The sequence below is a fragment of the Psammomys obesus genome, unplaced genomic scaffold, assembly GCF_907164565.1.
Source record: "Psammomys obesus unplaced genomic scaffold, mPsaObe1.curated_primary_1811, whole genome shotgun sequence".
Lineage (NCBI taxonomy): Eukaryota > Metazoa > Chordata > Mammalia > Rodentia > Muridae > Psammomys > Psammomys obesus.
Genome location: NW_026595435.1, coordinates 1 through 26,007, shown reverse-complemented (window position 1 = coordinate 26,007; position 26,007 = coordinate 1). Strand labels below are relative to the sequence as shown.

General features: G+C 36.6%; 1 protein-coding gene across 1 annotated transcript in view; it reads right to left on the bottom strand.

The window, feature by feature from the left end:
* LOC129685747 (sentrin-specific protease 6) overlaps nt 1–25,590 on the bottom strand; it is a gene marked incomplete at its 5' end in the record, with an annotated part of 31,376 nt that extends 5,786 nt beyond the window's left edge. Inside the window, 10 exon segments of the mRNA XM_055619250.1 lie at nt 1,273–1,423; nt 1,524–1,592; nt 2,678–2,766; nt 4,460–4,563; nt 11,721–12,145; nt 18,028–18,120; nt 21,315–21,434; nt 23,303–23,419; nt 23,502–23,611; nt 25,364–25,590. Of these exon segments, the coding sequence (XP_055475225.1) occupies nt 1,273–1,423; nt 1,524–1,592; nt 2,678–2,766; nt 4,460–4,563; nt 11,721–12,145; nt 18,028–18,120; nt 21,315–21,434; nt 23,303–23,419; nt 23,502–23,611; nt 25,364–25,590 (1,505 nt within the window).
* Between the last annotated feature and the right edge of the window lie 417 nt (nt 25,591–26,007).

The window sequence follows — 26,007 nt, the reverse complement described above, 5'->3', positions numbered from 1 at the left end:
AAAGATTAAATGCTTATTAGAAAATTGTAATAGGTGACATTTTAGTTTAAATTACAACAACACTCAAAAATTAAGTATCAGTATCTATTCACTTGTTACATTTCACAAGCCGGGGATTGAGTTAGGCGCTAGAGGTAAAGAGTATTGGCCTATGGAGTTTTCTGTATTGATTAGAGTCTGGCAAACTGCCGTTACTGGGCTGAGTTCTGCCCAAACCCTGTTTTTGCAATGAGGTTCATTTGACCAGAAGCATACACATTCACAAATGGTTTGCAGTTGTTTGTACAATTAGAAGTGAGAACTGCAACAGTCTCCACCGCTGCAAACCCCAAGTATTTACTTTTAGGCCTAAAAAAAAAGAATGCCAGCATCACGCTCTATAAAAAGACAGTTGATCTTAGCAAGAAAGTATGACAAGTATGAAGTGCAATGAGAATAAAGACCATTGGTCTGATTTTTAAGACAAGCCTGGAGAGTAAGTAGATGTTATCCAGCCAAAGAATAACAGAAACGTCAGGAAAGTGTTTCAAGGCCTGGAAACATGGCACAATAAGGAAAAGAATGACCACCAACTAGCCAATACACAGCTATGTATAGGCTATCAGAAAGGTTTTGTTCTTTAGCTCAGTGGCAACACGAGGTCACTAAATATAAACCTGATTGGAGGAACATGATTAGAGTTTTTAGAAATGACTGTGAAGAACAGATGGCACAACAATCTCTGGTACTGCAGCTCAGAGCGACACTAGTACTGGACTTGGAAAATGGTGGCAGGAATGCAGGAATGTATATACGTGATTAGAAGTGCTAAAATGAGATTTGGTGGTTCATTCAATGAATTGTGATTAAGGAGTCAAAGGAATGTAAGAGAGGTATGGACAGAACCATGCCACAGTCAAGAGTGAAGAAGGAATAGTGGAAAGGAGCTGGAAGTCAAGAAAGTACTCAATGTATGGGTAGGGAAGATACAAGATTTTAAAAACTGGAGAGGCAATGTGTGTGTGTGTGTGTGTGTGTGTGTGTGTGTGTAGATGGGGACAGACAATGAGACAGCATGAATCATAAGACAGGATCAAAGATGATCAACAAACCTGGGATTTGGTGACCAATAATTATAGTATTTTTATCCCTTAAAAAGTCTCAAACTTGGGAATTTTTGTACATTAGAATCATTTTAAAATAACTTTTAAAATGATTTTTTATTTGTTCATTAAACAAAAAGTCAAATTACACATTTCATTAGTTCATCAGATTCAATGAAATGAAACTCACCTCAAAAAAGCTCTCTACATACTGCAGTATATACACACCACAGTCACTGAAGTTGTTCTGCTGTGGAACTTTTGGGTTGGAACCTTTCATTACATCTTTGGAAAAACTTCTTTTGCTTCCTTTTTTAACCTCCCATTCCACTTCTAAATACCTACAACAGCACACATGTACCAAGAATACACAGACATGTAAATATACTTCCGGCCTCAGCTACAGTGTATCAAACAGATAGGGTATAGTTTTGAACTTACTCTCTTAGAATTTTGACAACATTTGAGCGAGAAGGGCCTCTGAGTGAGTCCATAAGTAGGATACAAGGTCTGGAGCATAGAAATAATAGAAGTTAAATATGAATTATGTCACATATACACAAGAAAATTAAAAATAGTATATAGTATATAGTAGTAAGATTTAAAAGCTTGAAATTTTCTTTAGTTTCAGTAAATACTCAAGGGGTAAAGTAAACATAATAGAAACAAGACATTTCGATATCTATGGTAATGTGAAACACTGCGTTACAGAATAGTAATACAACTCCAGCAAAATAAAAATGGGACCCTATAAAAGTAATTATTGTGTGTGAGCATATATATGCACATGTATATGTCATGGCATGTGGAGGGACAACTAGAAGGGTCTGAATCTTCCCTTCCACTACATGGGTTCCAGGAATTATTTAGACTCAGGTCATCATGCTTGGCAGCAAATGCCCTTATTTACTGACCATCTCACTGGCCTCCAATAGCCTCATTATAAAACACAGCTTACTACAGAAAACTAAACAGGTAACCACAAGAATTTGTTTATGACACAATATAGTTTTTAGGCAAGACTTTATTTTAGAACATTCTATTCAACTGAGATCCAATCTTTAGAATTTTAATTTAGTATGTTGAATTTAGTATGTTGTAAACTCAAATAAATGAGGAAATCTAATGTGCCAAAGTAAGTCTGATATGTTGATCTTTTCTCTCCATTCTACATTACCCCATCTTCTCCCTCTCCCTGCTAAAGATTGAACTCAGAGCATTAGACATGCTAAGCACACATCTAACTCTGACCTACAATGGTAAGGCCTGACAGATCTCTGAACTATAAAAATTATATTTTCTCTAAATATTTATATTTTCTTTTATAAATGAAGTTTGCTTTTCAAGGACCATTAATGGAGTTTTTGCTAATGCTTTCTACAGCAATATAACGGGAAACAAGGCAGTACTGTAACACTTAATGAATGAAATAAAAAAGCCTCCCTGGAGGACTTCAAATACTATACCAACTTTTTCTCCCTGACTCTGAAAGCATTTGTGAATTCTGCTTAAGTAAGAATTGTTCTGTAGTGTTTTATTCTACGACTCTAATAAAAATTTTTTTTTACAGTTTTCAGGATGTAGGCAATGCTTACTGTTTACAGACAGTAGGCTTTAAATGCCATTGTCCTATTTCTGAATTGTAGTTTTCATCAGCAAGGAGTCCATCATCGCTGCTATCATCCTATAAAAGACAGCTTTTGGTTACTTATTAAGAATCTATTATGGATATAACTAGCAATTTAAGAAAACAGCATTGAGGGTAACAAAACTCCTTCCAACAAAGTGTTAACACTTCTAATCCCAAGGAGGTAGATGACCTAGAAAGTTCAGCTAAAACACTAAAATTTAAAGATTTTGTCTGTTTGTTTCATATTATTGTATGTGTGCATGTGAAAGTCAGGGGACAACTTTATGGAGTTGGTTTTCACTCCTTCCCAATTTATGTGGGTTCTGGACACAACTTAGGTTATCAGCATGTGAAACAAATGCTTTGCCCTCTAAACCATCTCACCAGGCCTTTAGTATAACACAAACTTTAGTGCAAGACAAACTTTCAGATGTTTACATGTGGCAAAGATAGATATTTATTAGAGTTTTTCCTTTCCCCTTACTTTTGTGACATAAAGTCATTTTTAATTACCCCTTGGCTTATAAGTATATATATAGCTGGAAAATACATTTTATTTTCTTTTCCACCACATGAACACACCAATTTGAAGTGCACAGTAGCACTCTTTTGCTTCAAATTTCTGATATTTGTATTATATTGATAGTTCATCAGGTAAAGTCTATATAAATAGTTTAAATGTGAAAAACTTCAAAATCTTAAACACAGCTCAGCCTACATTTTCGAATAGGTATACCAAGGCTATCCACGATTTAGCCGTGGTTCATGGTGATTTTGATTTAAGCAGTTATCTGTTATGTAAACTAGTTCATCTGAATATCTTACAGCTACACATTATAAACTCCAGGATAACACACAAAATACACTGGGCAGCATAACGTATGAAGTATCTTCACCACTATATGAACAACTGAAAGTCTATCCTAACACGAAAATCAGAAACCCGAGTTTCATCTCAAGGACCCATATGGTGAAAGAAGGACTCCTGCAACTGTGCTCTGACTCCCACATACATGCTGCAGTGTGCAGGCATGGCCTCTTACAAACAAACAAACAAACAAACAAATAAAAAATTTTCTAGAAAAAGTATTCTACAGCTTCTCACAAATTTGTCTCACAATTTAAATAAACCATCTTCAAAATTAAATTTAATTTTAAGTGTTTATGATATTTATTAGGGCAAATAAGATTCAGGAAATATTCACCTATGATAATATTAATTAAATATTATATGCTCTTATAATAAATAGACATTAAATTGGAAAAAGAAAATAGTCACTGATAAGTTAAGAAAAAAGGTACTGGGAAAGTAAAAAAAAAAGTAATTTTACCGTTTTTATGTATACTACAATTATGTGTACTACATAATTGAAAATTATACTGCTTGTCTCTCGGATGTTGTTAGGGCATGGGTCAAGTATAGCCCATAAATATTTTGAAGAAAACATTACTTCTTTTGTACAACAGCATTAAACTGAGGGCCTAGTCTATAGTAAACAAGCCCTGTACTACTGAGATATACACTTCCCACTCCAAGAAATTAAACTTTATATAAAAATATTCTCAGGTAGCATTAGAATTCAACACCTGTATCACAGTTTTAACAGGAACACTAATAAATGGATCCTGACAACTTCTAATTGGAAAACTGGTTTTGTTTTGAAATACAGCCAAATCCAGAAGTCTATTAACTCTGTCATCAGTTCTAAGGTTCTGTAACAGATTCTTACAAAGTATGTGATCTTACTTGATCATCCTGATCTTCTGAGAAGTCAATGAGTTCATCTTCAAGCAGTTTTCCACCTTCTGCAGACTGATCTCCGTAGTTTAGTCTGATTTTGCTTAAGGCATCTATATCAACAGGGAACAATGTATGGCAAAAAATAAAAAAACAAGGGCCATGCCTATGACCCAGAGGCTAGAATACCAAAATGCAAGTAACAACGATGCAATAAATAACAAAAATCTGCTACAGTGTTAATAAAACAAATATAAAGTAAGTTACTTTAAATAAAAACATGGATTGATGTCAACTGCAGAACTGTTGCTCAGGCCCGAAAATTTATGAAAAAATAAAAACAAGGTTGTATAAATATGTGTGTATGTAAGGATGTGTGTCAAATATATCTGTACTGGTGCCAGAAAACAAACAGAAAGCACAAGAGTCTAAAAAAAGCATAAGTTCCCAAACAAAACCAGTAAGCCATAAAACACAGATTAAACAGATAGAAGTGTATAGTTTTAAGATTAAAATGATGAAACATAGAAACAATAAAGGTTAAAAAACAACAGTACAAATAGAATTGCTTCTGCACAAATAAGAAAAAGTATGAACATTAAGATTACTTCTCAATGGAACAAAACCACACATACCACAAAAGTAAATGACTCTTAGAATAAAACTGAAATAGACATTCTTTAAAGTTCATTCTAAAAACCAAGTCAGAGATTTTAATACCACATATACCAATATTGCTTAAAACAGTGTATAGCATTTAAAAAATTCATAAAGAATGACTTTTAGGTATTTTAGATAAAAAAGTTTACCTCAATCTTGATTAAAGCTATGAAAGGTTAATTAATATAAACAAGGAATCTTGAGAAAGAAGCAAAACAAAATGTGTTCCTGAAAAGATATCTTAATCAAAATGCTAAAATCAGAAATGCACTCCATAAGATAACAAAGCACAATGATAAATCCTTTGTTATACACACCTCTTCAATTTATCTGTTTCAAAAATTAAGCGTTTTATATTTGTTTAAATCTAAAACAAATCCCAAGGCAATTTAAAACTAGTCAATACAATCAGATTATTTCTTCAAGCAAATCATTTTTATCTGTAAAAAGTATTACTACATTAGTATTTACCTTGAACCAATTAAACTATTTCTAAAGCCACTTAAAAATAATATAGTCTATAGCCATACCACTCTGCATGTGTCTGACTTTCACTGGAACTTAAAAAGTTAAGCAGGATTGGGCTTGGTTAGTCCTGGGTGTAGAGGTGCATGCCTTTAGTCCCAGCACTCCAGAGGCAGAGGCTCTGAGAGTTTGAGGCCAGACTGGTCTAAACAGTGAGTTCTAGGTCGACCAGGGCTACATAGCAAGGCCTTTTCTAAAAACAACAAAAAAGCCAACAAATCTGGGCCCAGGGGCAAGCGGGGCATGCAGAGACTGTTGTACCAAGGGCCAAACATGGATAGGACCTAGGCCCGCTGCTTAGATGTAGGCCACAGGCAGCTCAGTCTCCATGTGGGTTCCCTAGCAAGAGAAGCAGGGGCTGTCTCTGACATGGACTCTGATGCCTGCTTCTAGATCACTTTCTTCTGGTGGGGAAGAGGATGCAGGGAGTCCTGATGAGACTTGATAGGCTGGGGGTCAGTTGGTAGGAGAGGAGGGCTCCCACTTTCTGAGGACTAGGGGAGAGGTATGGGGGGCAGAGAGGGAGAAAGGCGGGGCCAGGAGGAGATGAGAGAGGGGGCTACAATCTGGATGTAAGTGAATAAATTAAAGTAATAAGTTTAAATAAAAAAAAAGAAAGAAAAGAAGAGAAAAGAGAGCAGAGGGTAAGGGGGGAGGGGATGATGGAGAGAGGAGAGAAGACCTGGTGGTTAAGAACATATTACTTATCTTTAAAAGATACTCAAGTTAAATTCCCAGCATCCACATTAGGCCACAGCAGATAGCCAGGGGCACCTGTACTCACATGTGCATACCCAAAACACAAATACATGATTAAAAATATTTTTAAAACAAATTAGAAACCAAAGTATCATTTAAAAAACAAACCATTTATATATGTACTATGTGTGTATACACATACTTATCTGTCTATAGATAATTTTCAGGAGTCAGTTCTCTCCTTCCAACAACTGAGTTCTAGGGACTGAATTCAAGTTAACACCCTTGGTGGCAGACACTTTTACCCAATGAGTCATCTTGGCAGTGCAGTGTCTAACTGAGTGACTAAATTTTAAGCCCACATGTTTCTCATGTCCCCCGATTTGGTCAATTACTTTCCATTATGTCCAGCTGAAAACAGCAGCAGCCTTAAAACTATACACATAATCCCATTCATTTACTGTGGAATATTATGTAACATTATTAGTGAACATTTTTAACTACAGAGATCTCAGAGTTAAAATCATGTGAACCATTTAAAATCTATCTTTTGAACTATATTCCCAGGCCAAATAGAATTGAGCTAGTCAAGCAGAAATCAGGGCACAAACTTTTTATGACCTCCTAACTGTTCATATGGCATCACTGGAAGACTGGTTAGTCATCCTCTCAGAAGTGGGAAAGTTATGCTTTGAGAAAACCCTTACTTGGTGTACTTTTGAGCCAATGACCTCTTCAAAGCATCTGATAAACTCTACAGAACCTCAATGGGGGAAAAAAATCAACTGTATCAGTTTTGAACACCACTTATCAAATTGTGGGATGTGGCCAATATTGGATTAAAGCAAGATGTAAAACAAAAGAAAACAGAATTAGAATTATCACATATACAAACAACAAATTGTTTTGTGAGGTACTAGTTTTACAGACCCTGCCTTTAATTATAAAGATACAGTTAATGTAGGCACATACATATGAAAGGAAAGCAAATATATAGGCTATAAGAAAACGTGACTAAACCTACATAAAACATTATTTTGTACTTTAGTCTCTCCTAGTGTTTTGAGACTGTGTCTTCAAACCTAACTGCCTACTCAACCAAACAACTTGCAGGGGCAACTTGGAAGCTCTGCAGCTGGTGCATGTGAAGTGCTAAGCTGTGCTCCAAGGGGACATTTATTTGCTCTCACATTAAAGTGTTTAAAAAGAGACTATTAATATTATTGGTGGTACTGATGACCACCAGGGCTTTGTGTTCTTTTCATTGAACTGTATTCTCTATTTTCTTAAATAGTTGTGATAAAATATAATTCACGCAACATTCACCATTTCAAATATACAATCCAGTGCTTTTGAGTATAGTCAGCCCTCTATATCTTCACATTCAACCAAGTATGGATTAAGGATATATGCAGCCAGGGGGGTTGGTACAGTGGTGTACACCTTCAATAACAGCACAGGGGAGGAAGGCAGATCTGTATGAGTTCAAAGTCAGCAAGTATACACAGTATACACAGGGACGCGTTCTATAAAAAATTGTATAGATATGACTTATACATATAAATTTATATTATATATGGAGGAAAATTATTTATATATATTTTTCCTCCATAAATATATATTTATAAGTAAATTGTATTTATCTGTTTATGTATAAATGTGTATATATATATATTATAAATACATATGTTTATGGAGGAAAATATAGTTTGTACTGAACATGTGTAGAGGCTCCTTTTCCCTTCAAGTTTCCCAAATAATACATTATAGAGGCTGGGAGTACAGCTGAGTGAGAATGCTTGCCTCACATGCACAGGTCCTGCGTTCAACAAGAGTAAAAATAAAGCATGTGATTAAAAACTACATATTTAGAAACACAACAAACAGAAGTCTACTGAGAGTGCAAATATACCATATATGAACAATACTCATACATTAGGAACTTGAGCATCCATAAATTAGGGTAACCTTTTCGTGGGGAGTGGGGCTGGAACCAATCTTCCACAAACACTCAAAACGGTCATATATTCACAAATATGAGCAATTAACAGCTATCACAATATTGGTTTTGATGTTATCTTTTGCATGGTTTTAGGGGTTGAATCTAGGGCCTCACAAATGCTAGGCAAGCCCTCTACCACTGAGCTCATCATCAGCTCCAATTTCAAGGCCTCAAGAACAAATCCCATAACCACACTGTCCTGTTTCCATATTCCCTGCCTTTTGTCTTCTGCTGAAAACCCTAAGTAATAAATCATACTTAATACATATTCCAGTTTTGAGATTTCAAATAAATAATTAGGTTTAAAAAAAATCAATAATTAAAATGTGAACACTGAAAGAATTACAGGTTAAGTACTTGCTAGTTTACCTTTTGCTTACCTGTAATCCTAATGAACTAGACTGGAAAATAACCTAGACAAAAATTTGATCTCTTTTGCTTTTAATGACCAATTTTTGTTCTTGTTCTATTTTCCCTTTCCATCTTATCTCACAGCTACAGTAGCTTATGAAGCTCAGTATAGCAAAATGTCCTTACAAAAGCTCAGCACACCCTTGCCCCTTTTATCTTTTTGAGACAGGGTCTCAACGTAAACCAGACTGACCTTGAACTTGTTATGTAGCTAGGGCTGGCCACTAACTCCTGATCATTTTGTCTCTACTTCCCAAGGTCTAGGACTAATGGCATGAGCTACCACGCCGGATGTGAAACTCCTAGCTCACAAATAAAAATTGGTAGAGCACCAAAAATGTTCATTATATGCTATTTTCCATAATTTTAAATCCACATTTTAAATCCTATAGCTAGCCTACCTTATCCCACAAACTTGTAAGTCTATGCACAATTTAATGTTTGCAAGATAGAGACCATGCTGAGTACTATGGATTTTTATGGAACAGATAAGTTTTTTAATTGACACCTAATACCTGAACATATTCTTAGGGTTGGAGATTAAAGCACAGCGATAGAGTGCTTGCCTACTATGTGTGAGGGCCTGGTTTGATTCTCCGCAACAGGCATGAAGGGCCAACCTGCAAAACCTTACAGGGTAGAATAAGATATTTTGACATGTATGTACACTGAATAATGCCTGTGCTGGCTAGTTTTAGGTCAATTTGACACAAGCTATAGCCAACTGACAGGAGGAAAGCTTGACTGAAAAGTGCCTTCATGAAACTGGGCTGTAGGAAAGAAAGCATGTGAAACATTTTTTAAATTAGTGATTGATTTGAGAGGGCACAGTTCAGTTCATTGTGGGTGGGACCATCCCTGGATGGTCCTGGATTCTATAATAAAGCAGGCTGATCAAGCCATGAGGAGCAAGACTGTAAGCAACAATCCTCCAAGGCTTCTGCATCAGTTCCTATCTCCAAGTTGCTGCCCTGCTTGAGTTCCTGTCCTGACTTCCCCAACTGATGAACAGTGATGTAAGTGTATAAGCCTAATAAACCCTTTCCTCTGTCAGTTCCTTTTGGTCATGGTGTTTCATCACAGCAATAGTATCACAAACTAGGTAATGGTGAGGTCAATACATTGAGTACTTGTGGGTTGGCGAGGAAAGTGACTTGATATTAAAAAATTTTTTTTGATCATAATCTTAGATTCCTGCTAAAGAAGACAGAAATAATAGTGTCTCATTAAAGGAAATGAAAACCAATTCATAAGGCCTGAAGGGAAATTAAAATGGCATCAAAGAAGTAGCCCTTTCCTACAGAAACAAGTGAAGGAGAACGAGGAACAGGAATCCCAACTTTTGTTTGAAAAAGAAAGTTTTCTCCAACTAAGGACTATGCATGGAGATAACCTAGAACCCCTGCTCAGATGTAGCCCATGGCAGCTCAATCTCCAAGTGGGTTTCCTAGGAGGGAGGTCAGGGCCTGTCTCTGTCATGAGGCTGGCTCTTTGCTCACCTACCCCCGGGGGTGGGGGGAGCAGCCTTACCAGGCCACAGAGGAAGGCAATGTAGCCAGTCCTGATGAGACCTGATAGGCTAGGGTCATATGGAAGGGTCGGATGACCTCCCAATCAGTGAACTAGGGGAGGAGCATGAGGGGAGAGGGAGGAAGGGTAGGAATGGGAGAGGACCAGGGAGGGGGCTACAGCTAAAATACAGAGTGAATAAATTGTAATAAATATTAAAAAAATAAATAAAATTTTAAAAATCACAGCTGCTAAAAAAAAAAAAAAAAAAAAGAAAAAGAAAGCGTTATTTTCTGCCTTTGGCCATTTGAATTCAATACATCAATCTAAAAATTGTGAAGACTGCATTTGTCTTGGATGTTAAAGTCATGCAATTACTGTATATTTTGAATGTAAGAAATTTTCTATGAACTAAAATCATTTCAGGCTCTTATAAGTAAAAAATGTGGGGCCTGCACCTCTAGATTAAATCTCTCTTAAAGAAATATTTGGAGAATTATAAATTTGAAGGTTTATTTTTTTCCTTTGAGTTTTGAGCTATTGCATCTATCACTTGTGGTATCAAGGAAATGAAACTCAAACACAGGCATGAAGTAACTTTTAACACATATCTTCTCTAGACACTGGAAGGAAGGGTATGACAATTTTAGTGTGTCCATGTCAGTGGTGCGTCAGTTTCAGAGCAGAGGTGCTACTTCTGCTTCTAGGGGTAAACACAAGACTGACTGAATAAGACACCAGTCTTTGCATACTGGAAGGACTCTAAATGTTGTTCGTCTCAGTGACTTCATGACTGAATACATTAATATAATTAATGGCGTTGTAAGTAAAATCTACCTCTGTGGCCAATGAGTGTTATTTTATGGGTTCTTCTATTTTCACCCTTCATGCCCCACCTTCACACCAGTTTCAACCCCTATCACTAGATAGGAGAGAAAAGATAGAGAGAAAAGGAAAGAGATCCCTGAATAAAGTCAGGGTTGAAAAGTGGGCGAAATTATCATTAAACTGCTTCCTACCGTTGAGCCCCTTAGGGTTAAGTTTGATCTTCCCCAGCAGGATATCAAATTTCTTGTTGTTGTTTCTTCTTTGCACAGGACCAAGAACAACCAACAACCAACCAACAACCCACCTGCTTCTTAGGGCCATAGGATTTACATATCCTCTTTCAAGTCCCCAGATTTGTAAATATCGCACAATTGCAGAAACTACCTGCAACTGGCAATATCATGCCTCTGCTAGAACAAACAGCAAATCATAGTTAGATTCTGCAGAGCAGCGCCATATCCCCACACCTGGGAATAAGATGAAAATATATTCTTATAATAGTTCCGTGTCTTTTAAATGAAGACAAAACTCCAAAATTCTCACTACATATCTCAGTAAGTCTGACAAGAGAAAATACATCATTTTAACAATTGTCCTTTGAAATCTTTTACCCTTTCATAATCTATCAGTACATACCTGGATGATGTTCAGAGTTGAAGCATTCATCCTGGAGGGCATTCTCGCTTTCAGTTCTATCAGTAACTTCCCGGCATGCAGATTCTTCATTATTTGGTTCTTCATTTTCACTTAAAGCATGATTTTTTTTTTTCACACTACATTTCACACTGTATGTGTTTCTCCGGTAACATGGCTCACTTTCTTCCTGTGTAGCACTTGAATCAGTTACAGCTAAGCAATGTTTTCTATTTAGCATCTTCTTAATCACAGGCTTGGGAGCAGAGTTCTGTGAACAAGCGTCCATCTCACTGGCAGAAGAAACACAACTGTCCTCTGCACTTGAACTTTTTTGCACGACTGCATTTTCATGGTAATGAGGATTAGGTTCATATTTTGGTTTTTCCAAACCAGGGAAACAAACAACAGCCAAAAACCAGTGTGCACTGTAAAAAAAAAACATCATTGGAAAAGGTCCTGATATTTGTCAATAAGTATCAATCAAAATGATTTTTTTACAGGTTTATGAACATTGTTCTTTTAAATTTTTTGTATTGTTTATAACTGTTGTCACTTGCTTATTTAATCAGTAACTAACATACTACGTCCACTAATTTGTTGGTAGAATTATGTAACTACTTATTATTATAGTACCTAACATTAATACACACACACACACACACACACACACTAATATATATATATACTTTTTTTTTTTTGAGTAGAGTCTGAGTATAGCTTTGGCTGTCCTGTAACTCACTCCATGGACCAGGCTGGCCTCGAACTCACAGAGATCTACCTGCCTGTCTCCTGAGCACTGGGATTGAAGATGTGAGCCACCACTGCCTGGCGTCTATGGTACCTATATTATTATTAAATTATGGTTATAGATTTTCACATTCACTCTTGCAAACAATGTTCTGAATCTTTTGTTTTTGGAACCCATTCAAATTTGTTTTTTATCGTGTCTCTTTCTATTGTTAAAGTAAGAAAGGCTTATTAAAAACTATATATCCAAATAATTCCTAGTCTTATACTATAACATGTAAATACATTATATTTAAAAAGAAATGGAAAACCCCAAAAATTCTACCAGAGAACTCCTTCAGCTAATAAGCAGCTTCAGCAAAGTGGCTGGATAAAAAATTAACTCACAAAAATCTGAAGCTCTCCCTGTATATAAAAGACAAATGGGCGGAGAAAGAAATAAGGGAAACAACACCCTTCACAATAGCCACTAATAACATAAAGTAACTGGTATGACTCTAACAAAGCATGAAAAAAAACTTGAAGTCTCTAAGGAAAGAAATTGAAGAAGATATCAGAAAATGGAAAGATCTCTCATGCTCATGGATTTATGGTAGGATTAACATAGTGAAAATGGCTGTCCTTCCAAAAGTGATCAAAAGAGCCAGTGCAATTCCTATCAAAATACAACACAATTTTTTACAGACCTTGAAAGAACAATTCTCAATTTCATATGGAAAGACTAAAAACCCAGAAGAGCTAAAACAATCCTGCACAATAAAAGATTTTCTGGAGGTAGCTCCATCCCTGACCTCAAGCTGTACTATAGAGCAACAGTAATAAAAATGGCATGGTTCTGGCACAGAATCAGAACGGTGGATCAATGGAATTGAACCAAAGACCCAGAAATAATTGCACACCTATGGAAACTTAATTTTTTACAAAGAAGCCAAAACCATACAATGGAAAAGACAGCATCATCAATAAATGATGCTGGTTTAACTGGAGGTCTAAAAAAAATGCAAATAGACCTGTATTTATCACCCTGCACAAAACTAAAGTCCAGGTGGATAAAAGAAGTTAACATAAAACCAGACACACTAAATCTGTTAGAACAAAAAATGGGGAAGAGCCTTGACCTCATTGGCACAGTAGACAACTTTCTGAACAGAACACCAACAGCACAGGCTCTAAGATCAAAATTTAATAAATAGGATCTTATGAAACTGAAAAGCTTCTGTAAAGCAAAGGATGTTGTCATCAGAACAAAACAACAGCCTACAGCCTGGAAAAAGATCTTTACCAACCCTACATCTGTCAGAGAGCTAATATCCAGAATATATAAAGAACTCGAGAAGTTAAACACCAACAATCCAAGCAATCCAATTAAAAAATGGGGTACAGAGAATTCTCAACAGAGGAACATCGAATGGCAGAGAAACACTTAAAGGAATGCTCACTGTCCTTAGTCATTCAGGGAATGCAAATCAAAACAACCCTGAGATTTCACCTCACACCCATCAGAATGGCTAGGACCAAAAACTCAAGTGACAACACATGCTAGAGAGGATGTGGAGAAAGGGGAACACTCCTCCATTGCTGGTGGGAGAGCAAACTTGTACAACCACTTTGGAAATCAATCTGGCGCTTTCACTTAAAACTGTGAATAGTGCTACCTCAAGATCCAGCTATACCATTCCTAGGCATATATCCAAAAGATGCTCAAGTATATAACAAGGACATTTGCTCAACCATGTTCATAGCAGCTTTATTTGTAATAGCCAGAAGCTGGAAACAACCCAGATGTCCCTCAGTTGAGGAACAGATACAGAAATTGTGGTACTTTTACACAATGGAATACTACTCAGCAATTACAAATCAGGAAATCATGAAATGTGCAGGCAAATGGTGGGAACTAGAAAAGATCATCCTGAGTGAGTGCTTCTGGTAACCCAGAAGCAGAAAGACACATACAATATATGCTCACTTATAAGTGGATATTAGCCATATAAGACAAACATACTAAAATCTATAGCCCTAAAGAAGCTAAACAAGGAGGACCCTAGGAGAGATGCTTAATCCTCATTCAGAAGGGCAAACAGGATAGACATCGGCAGTAGGAGAAGACAAGTAACAGGACCGGAGCCTTTCCACAGAGGACCTCTGAAAGACTCTACCCACCAGGGTATTGAAGAAGACACTGAGACTCATAGCCAAACCTTGGGCAGACTGCTGGAAACCTTATGGAAGAATAGGGAGATAGAAAGACCTGGAGGGGATAGGAACTCCACGAGGAGAACAACAGAGTTAAAAAAAAAAAAAAAAAAAAAAAAAAAAAAAACCTGGGCCCAGGAGTTCCTGAAGAGGACAATAGATACTCCAACCAAGGACCTTGCATGGAGAGGACCTACACCCCCTAATCAGTGGAAGCCCATAGGCTGCTCAGTTTCCAAGTGGTTTCCCTAGTAAGGGGTACAGGTGTTGTCTCTGACATGAACTCAGTGGAATGCTCTCTGATCACTTCCCCCTGGGGTTTGGAGCCTTGCCAGGCCACAGAGGAAGATGATACATCCAGCTTTTGATGAGACCTGACAGGCTAGGGTCAAATAGAAGGGGAGGAGGTCCTCCCCTATCAGCAGACTAGGAAAAGGGCATAGGGGGAGAAGAGGGAGGGTGGGTGAACTGGGAGGAGATGAGGGAGATGGCTGCAGTAGGGATACAAAATGAACAAATTGCAGTAAATAAATAAATTTTAAAAAGAAATGACATATCTAACCTAGTTATTATTACAAAAATCTCAAGTACTAGAAAGAAATTTTAGCTCTCAAGCACAAATTCATGTCACTATACTCAGGTATCACAATTGACAACAGTAGAGTATAGCCTAACAGTCATTAATAACTATTATTTACTAGTCACAGAGCTATGTACCAGTATGCACTGGATAGGCTACAGATGAAAGAGGGTTTTATTAGCTGAGTACAATATCTGTCACGTAGTAAGATGCCCCCAAAATATTTCCTCAATAGAAAACTTTTTTTTTTTTTTTCTACTGCTAGGAATCAGACCGAGGATATTGCCAGGCAAGTACACAACCATAAAGCTATAATTCCTATCCCGAACACCATGATTTCATTAGGTAATTTTATATTTTTGTTTCTGTATCTATTAAATGACTCCAAGGTAGTAAGAGAAAACAGTACTGTCTCTTTATATGAAAATATTCAGTTCAAAGGTCATAAAGACTGGTTTTGTTCTCAGTATTAAAAGGGTCAAATGGAACCCTTGGTCCTTTTTAGAGTACAGTCATTTACCACCATGCCTAGCTATGGTATGAAACACACTTTTGTACATTTTATCATTTTAAAACTGAGGTGGAACTTACTATTGCCTGTGTTTTTGCTATTGGAATGAGGATGATATACTGTTTCTTCTGCTTTACTCTGACCTAAGGTCATTGTATACTGCTGATTATTAAGAATAGGAAAGAAGAATTCATCCATCCTGCCTTTTGGTTTGTGTACAGATGTGGCTTTGTTTGTGTTTGGGGACATTGCTTTGTTTTTGTTTTTTGAGACTGGTAGCTTTGGCTTGTACAGAATTTGCTATTATCTCACAGAGATCCACCCACCTCTGCCTCTGAGTGCTGGGATTAAAGGCGCGTACCACCACACAGGCCTGATCACATCTAACCACAAAATACAGGGCTTAAAAAAAAAATCAGTATTATGAGGTTAGAGAGATGGTTGATTGGTGAAGAGCATCTGCTGCTTTGGTGGGAACCCCAGGGTTCAGTTCGCAGCACCCAATGGCATCTTAACTTTAGTTCTAGAGGATCTAAGGCCCTCTTCTGGCCTCCAACGGCATTTGTGGTACACATAAATGCAAGTAAACACTCATACACATAAAATAAAAGTGAATCTTAAAAGAATTAACATTAGGCTGGGCATGGTGGTGCTTTTCATCCCAGCACTCAAGAGGCGAGGTTGATCTTTCTGATTTCATGGAGTCTGGACTATATATGAGAAAGCCAGGCCAGTAAGGGCTACATAGTGAGACCCTATCTCAAAAAAAAAAAAACAAAACAAAATAAAAAAAAATATCATTACTAAAATGAAGTAATGTGGCTTTAACCTCCTTAAAAAAAATATATATGCAGACTGCTTTCCATCAGGTCATGGTGTAGGCCTCTTGGAGACTCCTGCATTGGTCTGTGCTCTACTGGTTCTCCACCACTTGTAAGATGACTGGGGAACCTCTACTGATATGGATCGTGATTATAGTGGCTCTAAATTATATATGACTTAATTTCAACTTCAATTTTTATTATTTATTTCTTACAAACAACTTTCCTCTTTTCTCTTAGGAGGCTTGTGCTACTTTATATGATAGATACATTCCAAGAAATCTTATTTATGCAAAGTTTCAACTTGATAACTTTATTATACAATACATAAAAATACAGTCTTCAATAAGTTGTCTTTGTAGCTATCACTGATGCTTTGACTTAATAGAGCTGTGGCCTCCTAATTAAAACATCACACACACACACACACACACACACACACACACACACACACACACACATGCACGTATCACCCTTCCCACAGCAGTGCTGGGGATAGAACTGAGGTCCTTCCAACAACTAACCAAGAAGCTTGCAACTGACATCCTAAAACATGGCATTTATTTCTGTTTTTTTTGGGGGGGATCCTAATGTTTGTTAAAAATAACCTGAAATTATTGTGTTGAAGTGATCCTCCTGCGTTAGCCTAAGAAGCTGTGACTACAGTTACATATGACTAAAACATTTTAAAAAAGAGGGCTGCTCATACTGCAAAGTGAATTTGCTGTACAGAAAGAAAAAGAAGAATGTGATAAGTACACATTTGAAATTTACAGTTTTGTATGACACAGCAAGGTTAAATACCTATAAAGAGTCCTATACAATACTAATTCCAGTCAACATTAATTACTCAAATCATAAAGAGATAAACCATCTCACTTCTACCTCAGACTCTCCCCAGATTACAACCAGTGACCAAATTCTTCCAAACAGGTTCTTTTAAAATAAAGACACAGAAAGAAAGCAATACAAACTAAAGTCTTAATCACATGATAAAGCTGTACACACCGTACATATATCAACACTGTCAGTCACCGGAGAACAATAATCAAGTATTGAGGCATCTCTACTGAAGCATTTAGAAGACTGTTTCTCATAGCATGGCTTTCAGTTGACTAAATTCACAAATCCAGCACCTTTACCTATACTGTTAAATGTGAATGAATTTTAATCTAAAGATTCAAATTCTTCTATGTGACACAATCATCTTTTCAAAACAAGGTGATCTCCATAGACTGTATTGTACCACACAAGCATCATTTTTTGAAATGACTTTCTTTCACTTTGAGCAATAAAATTAGAATAAGGTGTCTGTATTTTCTAACTCAGTAGAAAACTATGTTTACTTTCATAAAATAAGTATTTTTAATACAACAAATTTCAGAAAGATGTTTTAAAACAAATTCTTCATTTAAAAAAAAGACTATCATGATATTTACATAGAATTTTACTCACGCTTCATTAAGGGGTACAAAAATAAAATCCTTCTCAAAAATATCTACATGCCGGGTCCATGTTTTCACTCTCCCATGTCGTTTTTGTTGTATCCTGTAAGAAAGAGATAATCAACTTTTAAGTGTCATTACAGTTATAGCTTGTATCCAATGACTTAAGAATTAGAAGATTCAGATGTTAACACCTCATAGTTTCACTTAATGTTTTAACAAGTTGAAGAAAGAACATGGTATCTTAAAATTAAAATTATATATACTTATATATGTTTGGTGCCCTCAAGTCAGAAGAGAGCACTGGATCCCCTAGAACTGGAGCAACAGGTTACTATTACGTGCCATTTGGTGCTGGGAACATAGCCCTCTGCAAGAGCAGTGAAGAGCTCTTTACTTAAATGAAAATATATTAGGATGTAATAGAGACAAGGCTCACAACCACATCTGTCATACCTCAAAGCCAGAATATTACCATTCCATGTTACTTAGGAATATACAAACACTCAATAGACTAACACTTGGGAAATGCACTTTCAGTCAGATGTTCTAGGCTCAAACACAAACATTTTATATAGCCTCAAGAAAGTTATTTATCTTTGTATACAGATGCTTATAAAGATTAAATCAAGCAATATTTTAGAAAAAGTATTTTAGAGTTTGTATAAGTGCACACTGATGTTTCTACGATGAAAAACTTACAAAAACATCCCTATCATTCAGCAACACACTTTGTATAGTTCTAAAGCATTTAAGTGTGTATATGTGAAATGGTGGCAAAAATAAACTCCCTGAAGCTTAAAAAAAAAAAAAAAAAAAAAGAGCTCTTTACTGAGCCATTATTCCACTCCATGAACTGATATCTTAAATGAAGCCTGGAAAAGAAGGCATGAAAGAAACCTCATCACGGAATCTGCAGGGAGGTGTCTTTAGTTCATTTTACAACTCTAGGGAACTTCAGAGCTTCTCCTGGCTAATGTTTTGTTTTTTTTTTTTTTTTTTTGGGGGGGGGGTGTCTCTACCATTTTACTGGTGCAGTGTTGCTATTAGCAGCTACACTGAGATATGAAATCAGAGCATGACTTATTGGTAACTGAAAGGACGCAAGTACAATATGCACTATTTGATAATAAAGCAGCATCATAAATTATCAACAGCAGTCAAAAATCTATTTTAAGGGGAGGAGGTCCTCCCCTATCAGGGGACTTGGAAAGGGACAGGGAGGAGACCAGGGAGGGAGTGTGGGGTTGGGGAGGGAATGAGGGAGCGGGATACAGCTGGGACAGAGAGTTAACAAAATGTAACTAAAAATAAAATTTAAAAAAAAAAAAAAAAAAAAGAAGCAGCAAAAAAAAAAATCTATTTTAAGTCTATGATATAAACTTAGCAAATTCTTTTTTTAAAATAATTTTAATTTTTTTATATTAATCATAGGTTATTTACTTTGTATCCCAGCTGAAGCTCCCTCCCTAATTCCCTCCCAAATCCTACCCTCCCTCCCTCATCTCCTCCCTGCCCCTTTACAAGTTCACTGATAGGGGAGGTCTTCCTCCTTTTCTGTCTGACCCTAGCTTATCAGGTATCTTCAGGACTGGTTGCAATGTCCTCCTCTGTGGCCTAGCAAGGTTGCTCCTCCTTCGGGGGTGGAGGGGACCTCAAAGAGCCGGCCATTGAGTTCATGTCAGAAATAGTCCCTGTTCCCCTTACTAGGGTAACCCACTTGGATACTGAGCTACCATGGGCTATATCCGAGCAGGGGTCTAGGTTATATCCATACAAGGTCCTTGGTTGGAGAAACAGTCTCATAAAAGACCCATGTGCCCTGATATATTTGGTCCTTGTAGAGCTCCTGTCCTCTCCAAGTCATATTAATTCCCCCTTCTTTCATATGATTCCCTGCACTCTGCCGAAGGTTTGGTTATGAGTCTCAGCATCTGCTTTTATACACTGCTAGGTAGAGTCTTTCAGAGGCCCTCTGCAGTAGGTTCCTGTCCTGTTACTTGTTTTCTCCTACTTCCAATATCCATCCCATTTGTCTAAGTGAGAATAGTAGAAAATATAATTTATATCTGGAATAACACTCGAACTCAGGACATTTCAGTGTCATTACAAGAAGATGTGCCAACTGTTGAATCTTTTGACCAGTTAAAGCCAAGGATTAAGACCTGAATGCTATCACTATGTAGCAAGGAATTGTAAAGAACTCAGGTGTGACCAAATAGAATTTCCTTAACTTGTCTGAGAGCAATCATTCTGAGAGCTTATTAAGAGTACAAATTAAATTCCATGCAGTGGTGGTGCACCCCTTTAATCCCAACACTCAAGAGACCGAGGCAGATACATCTCTGAGTTCAAGGACAGCCTGGCATACAGAGTGAGTTCTAGGATAGCCAGAGTTACACAGAGAAACTCTGTCTCAAAAAAAAAACCACAAAACAAAAAACAAGTCAGGCTGGAGATGCTGTGGTAGACAGCACCTGAGCCTAACTCAGAAAGGCTCTGGCTCTGTCCCCAGCCCACAAAGAGAACAAGAGAAAACAGAACAGATTCAAGTTTTCTCTCAGCATCACTGAGGGAACACTTAGAGCAAATTGCAGCAGTGATGGTTTCATCACCCTTGAAGAAACACAAATGAGTCCTATTTGTGAACCACTGTTGTAGATATTAGACCTACAACTTCTGAATTCTAGGTATTCTGAAGCTAGCAGGATAAAATCATTGATATTAAGAAAGCAGGAACAGAAATAAATGATGTTGCTCAATACAAGTAAGATGATTTTTTTAAAAGTTATCCCTCAAAACTAATGCAAGATTATTTTAGGCAGCTGAAATGATATAAATCTATGAAGAATAAAAATGAACCTAGATGGTGTACTTTTCCTGGTGACAGATTCAAGAAAGAAGCATGTGAATAGAGAGATGTGTAGGGCTTTTGTTGGGGTTTGTTTTAAAATATTATGGGCCTTTCATTTTATATCTACCAATTTAACAAGGTGAGAATAGAAAATATTTGAGGAAAAGTATACCCATATAAAACATGTATGTACCGTTTTCCTTGTCATTACCTACTGAAGAAAACAGCCTAACAAATATCTAATGCATGTACACCATGTTATGAGTATTCTAGAATTAAAGTAAATGAAAGACTATATAAAGGTCAAATGCAAAGACTTCAGCATTTCATCTCCAGGACATGAATATCTGTAAATCCGGTCTCTCAAATATGAGACGGTGGGAACTAATACTCACAGATGCTAAGGAATAAGTACTGAACGAACTGTTAAGAATCTGACTTACGATAGATTAGTTGTCTCAGCATTTTTCCTCTCTCTCTGATTAAGGCGTTTATAGAAAAAAGAACTGAATATATGAATTCGGTCAGCTTCTTCTTTCTTCAGTTTTTCAAGCACCAAGTATCTATTTTAAGCAAAAACAATTATACAATGGAACACAGTTCACTCAATATACAACCACTCAAGCAGTGATATACATTTATTTGGCCACCATAATCACTATCTCTTAGAGATGAAGTTTACTTCATGTCCCAGATGCAATAGTCATCAAAAATATCTTCAAGCAATGATCTTCAAACAGTGATCTTTTTTAGAATTAAAACTATGATTTGAAAGATATGTTTTAAAACAAACTCTAAGAAAAAATATTTATACAAAAATAATGTATAGGAACATTCATAGACATATTATTCAAAACAGTGTAAAATAATTGGCAGAAATGCTAATGAACTGATGAATGGAAAAATAAAATATATGATAGAATTTTACTCGGCAGAAGAAATGGCTGCTACACACAGGACAACAAAGTCAAAGTTCAAGCATATTCTGCAGAATAAGAAGCTAGTTCCGGGGCTGGAGCTATGTCTCAGCAGTAAGAGTATGTCTGCTCTGCCAAGCCCTGGGTTTGGTAGCCAGAGCATCTGGTATGCACATGGTGCACAAACACGTGGGCAAGCATTCGTACACAGAAATAAAAATTTAACAATCTTTTAAAAAAGCATTCTTTTTCTTTATTTTATTTTTTTCTTATCAGTTACATTTTATTAACTCTGTATCCCAGCCGTGTCCCGCTCCCTCATTCCTTCCCAATCCCTCATCTCCACCGTGCCCCTTTCCAAGTCCACTGATAGGGGGGGACCTCCTCCCCATTCATCCGATCCTGTTTTATCAAGCATTCTTACATCAGTTTTTATTCTTCCTGTTATGCTGCTAGAGACTTACATAAAAAAAAAAATCCATGATCCCTTATATTGCAATGAGAAATTATAATTTAATAAATTTAATTGTTTATGTACCAATCTTGTCACAGAAGTTAGATGAATTAGGCTTATGGCCGTATTCTCTTGAAAAGACAGTACGAAAAGCTTTGTGAACTCTTACAGAGAAACACAAAATACTTGAGGTCTGTTTTCCTCAAGGGAACAGTCTTGAGACCTTTTAACTTTATACCATTTGATAATATCAAAGCTCAAGGTGTTAAAAAAATATTATTATTGTGTGTCTGGAGGGGAACAGCTCACACTACAAAACCTGCATGTGGAGACAACTCTGTTGAGTCAGGGTTTTCTTCCCACTGTGGCTTCTGAGATCAACCTCAAGTTCTCAGGCCTGCATGGAATATGCCAAGGATTTCACCTGCTAAGCTCTTTCTCTGGCCCAAAACTTAAGCTTTAAAAAAAGATATAACTTGAAAGACTTCTTATAGTGAAACAGCTCAGGGGGCCTACAAAGGCCTTCTAAAAGATAATCACCCCAACACACAGTGACTGCAACAATGCGGTAGTATTCCAAACAGAGCCTGTAGTAAACTGCTTAGATCTGTCTTTTCCCTCAAAGTATGAGGTGAACTCCAGTGCAAGGTTACTAAATCAGTTTTGCAGGTTTCAACAAGCAGTTCCACATTTTCAGTTAAGGGATATATTGAAATAAACTAGAAAACAACAGCGTGGATAGAAGGAGGATAAGTTCGATTTTGTTTCATGTATGTGGCCCTTTCTACATACTAAGCTAGTATTTACGAGAACTATGCTGGGTACATCCTTAATACCGCACATACATTACCTCGTTCATCTCTCACTACCCTTTATTCTCACTTTTAAAATTAAGGCTACACAGGTAGAGAAAGAACACTTGAGTAGATTACTCTTCTCTCAAGTGTCACAGGATACAGCAGTGACAGATATTCCAATCAAAAGTCGGACTTCAGAAAACAGATAAAAAAGATAGACAATGGCAGAACATTAAAGGTTGCTAATAAGTTAGTAAACTTACTTCAAATAAAAGTCAATAATAACATCATTTAAAAACTCCCCTTCAGTCAAACAGTGCAGGTCCTCATTAGTAACAGATATGCCTCCCTTAGCTGGAGGCGGTGGATACACTATCAACCTATAATAAAAGAAAAAGAAAACATTATTTAACAAAGAAAAAGACATTCTAAAGCACTGAAAAAATAAAAAAATGTTCTCACTTTTCTACAGGACCAATGAAGATTGTGTGGCTCTCGCCAGCTTCTTCCTCATCATCAAAAAACTGCAATTCTTGTTTGCTTCTAAGTTGGATTTTAGATTCAAAGGACACCTGACAGAGAAAAAAATAACCAATTTGTGAAGTTAAGTGGGAAATTACTTCAATAAAACGAGCAAGCAGTACAAGGCAGAAAAGGCGTTTTCATGGAACATGCACACATATAACCTAAGCACTCAGGAGACACAGGAAGGCGCTAACTGGAGGCTTTAGACAGCCTGGTCTCCATAGTGAGTTTAAGGACAGCCAGGGCTACACAGCAAAACCCTGCCTCTCTCTCTCTCTCTCTCTCTCCCTCCATATATATATATATATATATATATATATATATATATATATATATATGTTGAACTCTAAAGACTGAAAATAGCAATCTCCTGTATGGACAGTGCTTAAAAATGAGAAGTAACAAAACACTAGAAATAGGCCTACATTCACTAGTAGCTTCCAGACAATACATAATAATGATTTTCCCCATTTCTTATTTCAACTATTCATGTGGAATCAGACTGGTAAGATGTGAAGAATGGCTAAAATAAAACAATCTCAAAGCTGTTGTTGTGCTTTTTTATTTTATTTTATTTTTTTTATGGTAGCATAGGAAACCTACCTTAGTTCAAAGGCTAGGCAGTCTGCGGGAAGTGGAGGTGCTAAAAACATACAGTTCAGGGAAGTGAACACTTATAAGAGGGAACCCTAAGTCCATTCCACCTGCCTTTTTTTTTTTTTTTTTTTTTTTAAATCTCTGCAACAGGCAGAATTTCCTCTTCTCCCCTTCACTAGCTACCACTACATTTATGAGGTCTAGTTCAGTTATCAAGACTATCTTGGGACTGAATATACAGCTCACTTGAAATGAAAAATAGTTGCTCAGGAAAACATTAAAAAGTTTGCTGGAACAATGATACACACTTTTAATCCAAGCCCTTGAAGTGGGGTTGGGAAGTAGGCAGATTTGAGTTTGAGGCTAGCCAGAGCTACAGTAGCACCCATTTAAAAAAAAATAAATCAAAAATAAGAACAAAAAGAAACTAAAGCAAACAGACAAAACTTTCCATCTGGGTATGATGGACACATGTGTAATCCCAGAACCTAAGACACACAGGTAGGACTGCCACTTTGCCATCAGTTTATAAAGCAAGACCCCGAGACAAACAAAGCCATCAAATTATACCTTGAATAGTCCACAGTTCTAAGTCTGTAACCAGGTTGAGAGATTTATTTCTAATAAACTAAGCAAAACCTCAAAACTCAAAACTACCAAAACTGACCTGCTGTAGAAATGGTACAGTACTCCTGTAGGTTATGGTTCCTGCAGCTTCAGAGTGACCTAACCTTTTGACATTTGCAGATGTTGACAAAGTCAGGGTGTATTCTTTACTGCCAATGTTGTCAACTATGTTAAAAGAAATGTGTATTATGCACAAGGGACCTAAACTTCAGCACCAAAACACTGGGTAAAAATCTATTTCAGCGAGTAGTGTTGGTATCTGTATGCTCAGAATACAGTGTAAAGAGAGAGATGGGAGAGAAAGAAAAGAACAGTATGAAAAGAACTAAAAGATCTCCCAAAACTTGTATCACACATTTTTTGTTTCAAATTTCTTTAATTTTTAAATCTAACATAAAAATAAGCAATATTAAAGCAGTTTGTTTTAAAATTGCTCATTATTATTGAGTGTGTGTCTCAATGGCAAGGTATCTACCTAGTATATGTAGAAGCCCTGGGTTTGATCTCCAGAATCACAAAAAAACAAACAGAATTACCCACTATTAAATTACTGTAAGATTTTTAAATATAATTACAGTTTTCACTTTGTTCTCTTTTTGTACACAGTTTCCTTTGATGCTCTCTTCATAGCTTTTTGTACAGGCAACGAGTCTGCTATTGGCTTCTTCAAAAGGAATTTTTGCAAAAAAGTTGGAAACATTATTCTTTATACCAATTTCAGTAATGATACTTTCAAAGACCACATCTGCCTGATGATCAAGGCCAGTTTGAAAAATTAAAATAATGTACTGTTCTTCTAAACCTGTAAAGAAAATAAATATAACTATTAGGCTGAAAGAATAAAGTAAGTAAAGAGACAATTTTAAAACATAAAAACAAGTGATAGATACGGTGACTCATACCTTTAATTTCCAGCATTTACAAAGTGAAGGCAGGATGGTTGCCAAAAGTTTATGGAAAGCATGGACTACACAGTGAATAGTGAAACACTCTTAAAGGGGGGAGAGTAAGAAGACGGCTCAGAGGCTAAGAACACTGGCTATTCTTGCAGATGTCCTGAGTTCAATTCCAGCACCCACATAAGGCCGACCAGAGGCCTGGAGAAACAATTAGTCAGTAAAGTGCTTGCCACCCAAGCATGAGAAAGAACCTCAGTTTGATTCTCTGAACCCACAAAAAAAAAAAAAAAAAAAAAAAAAAAAAAAAAAAAAAAAAAAAA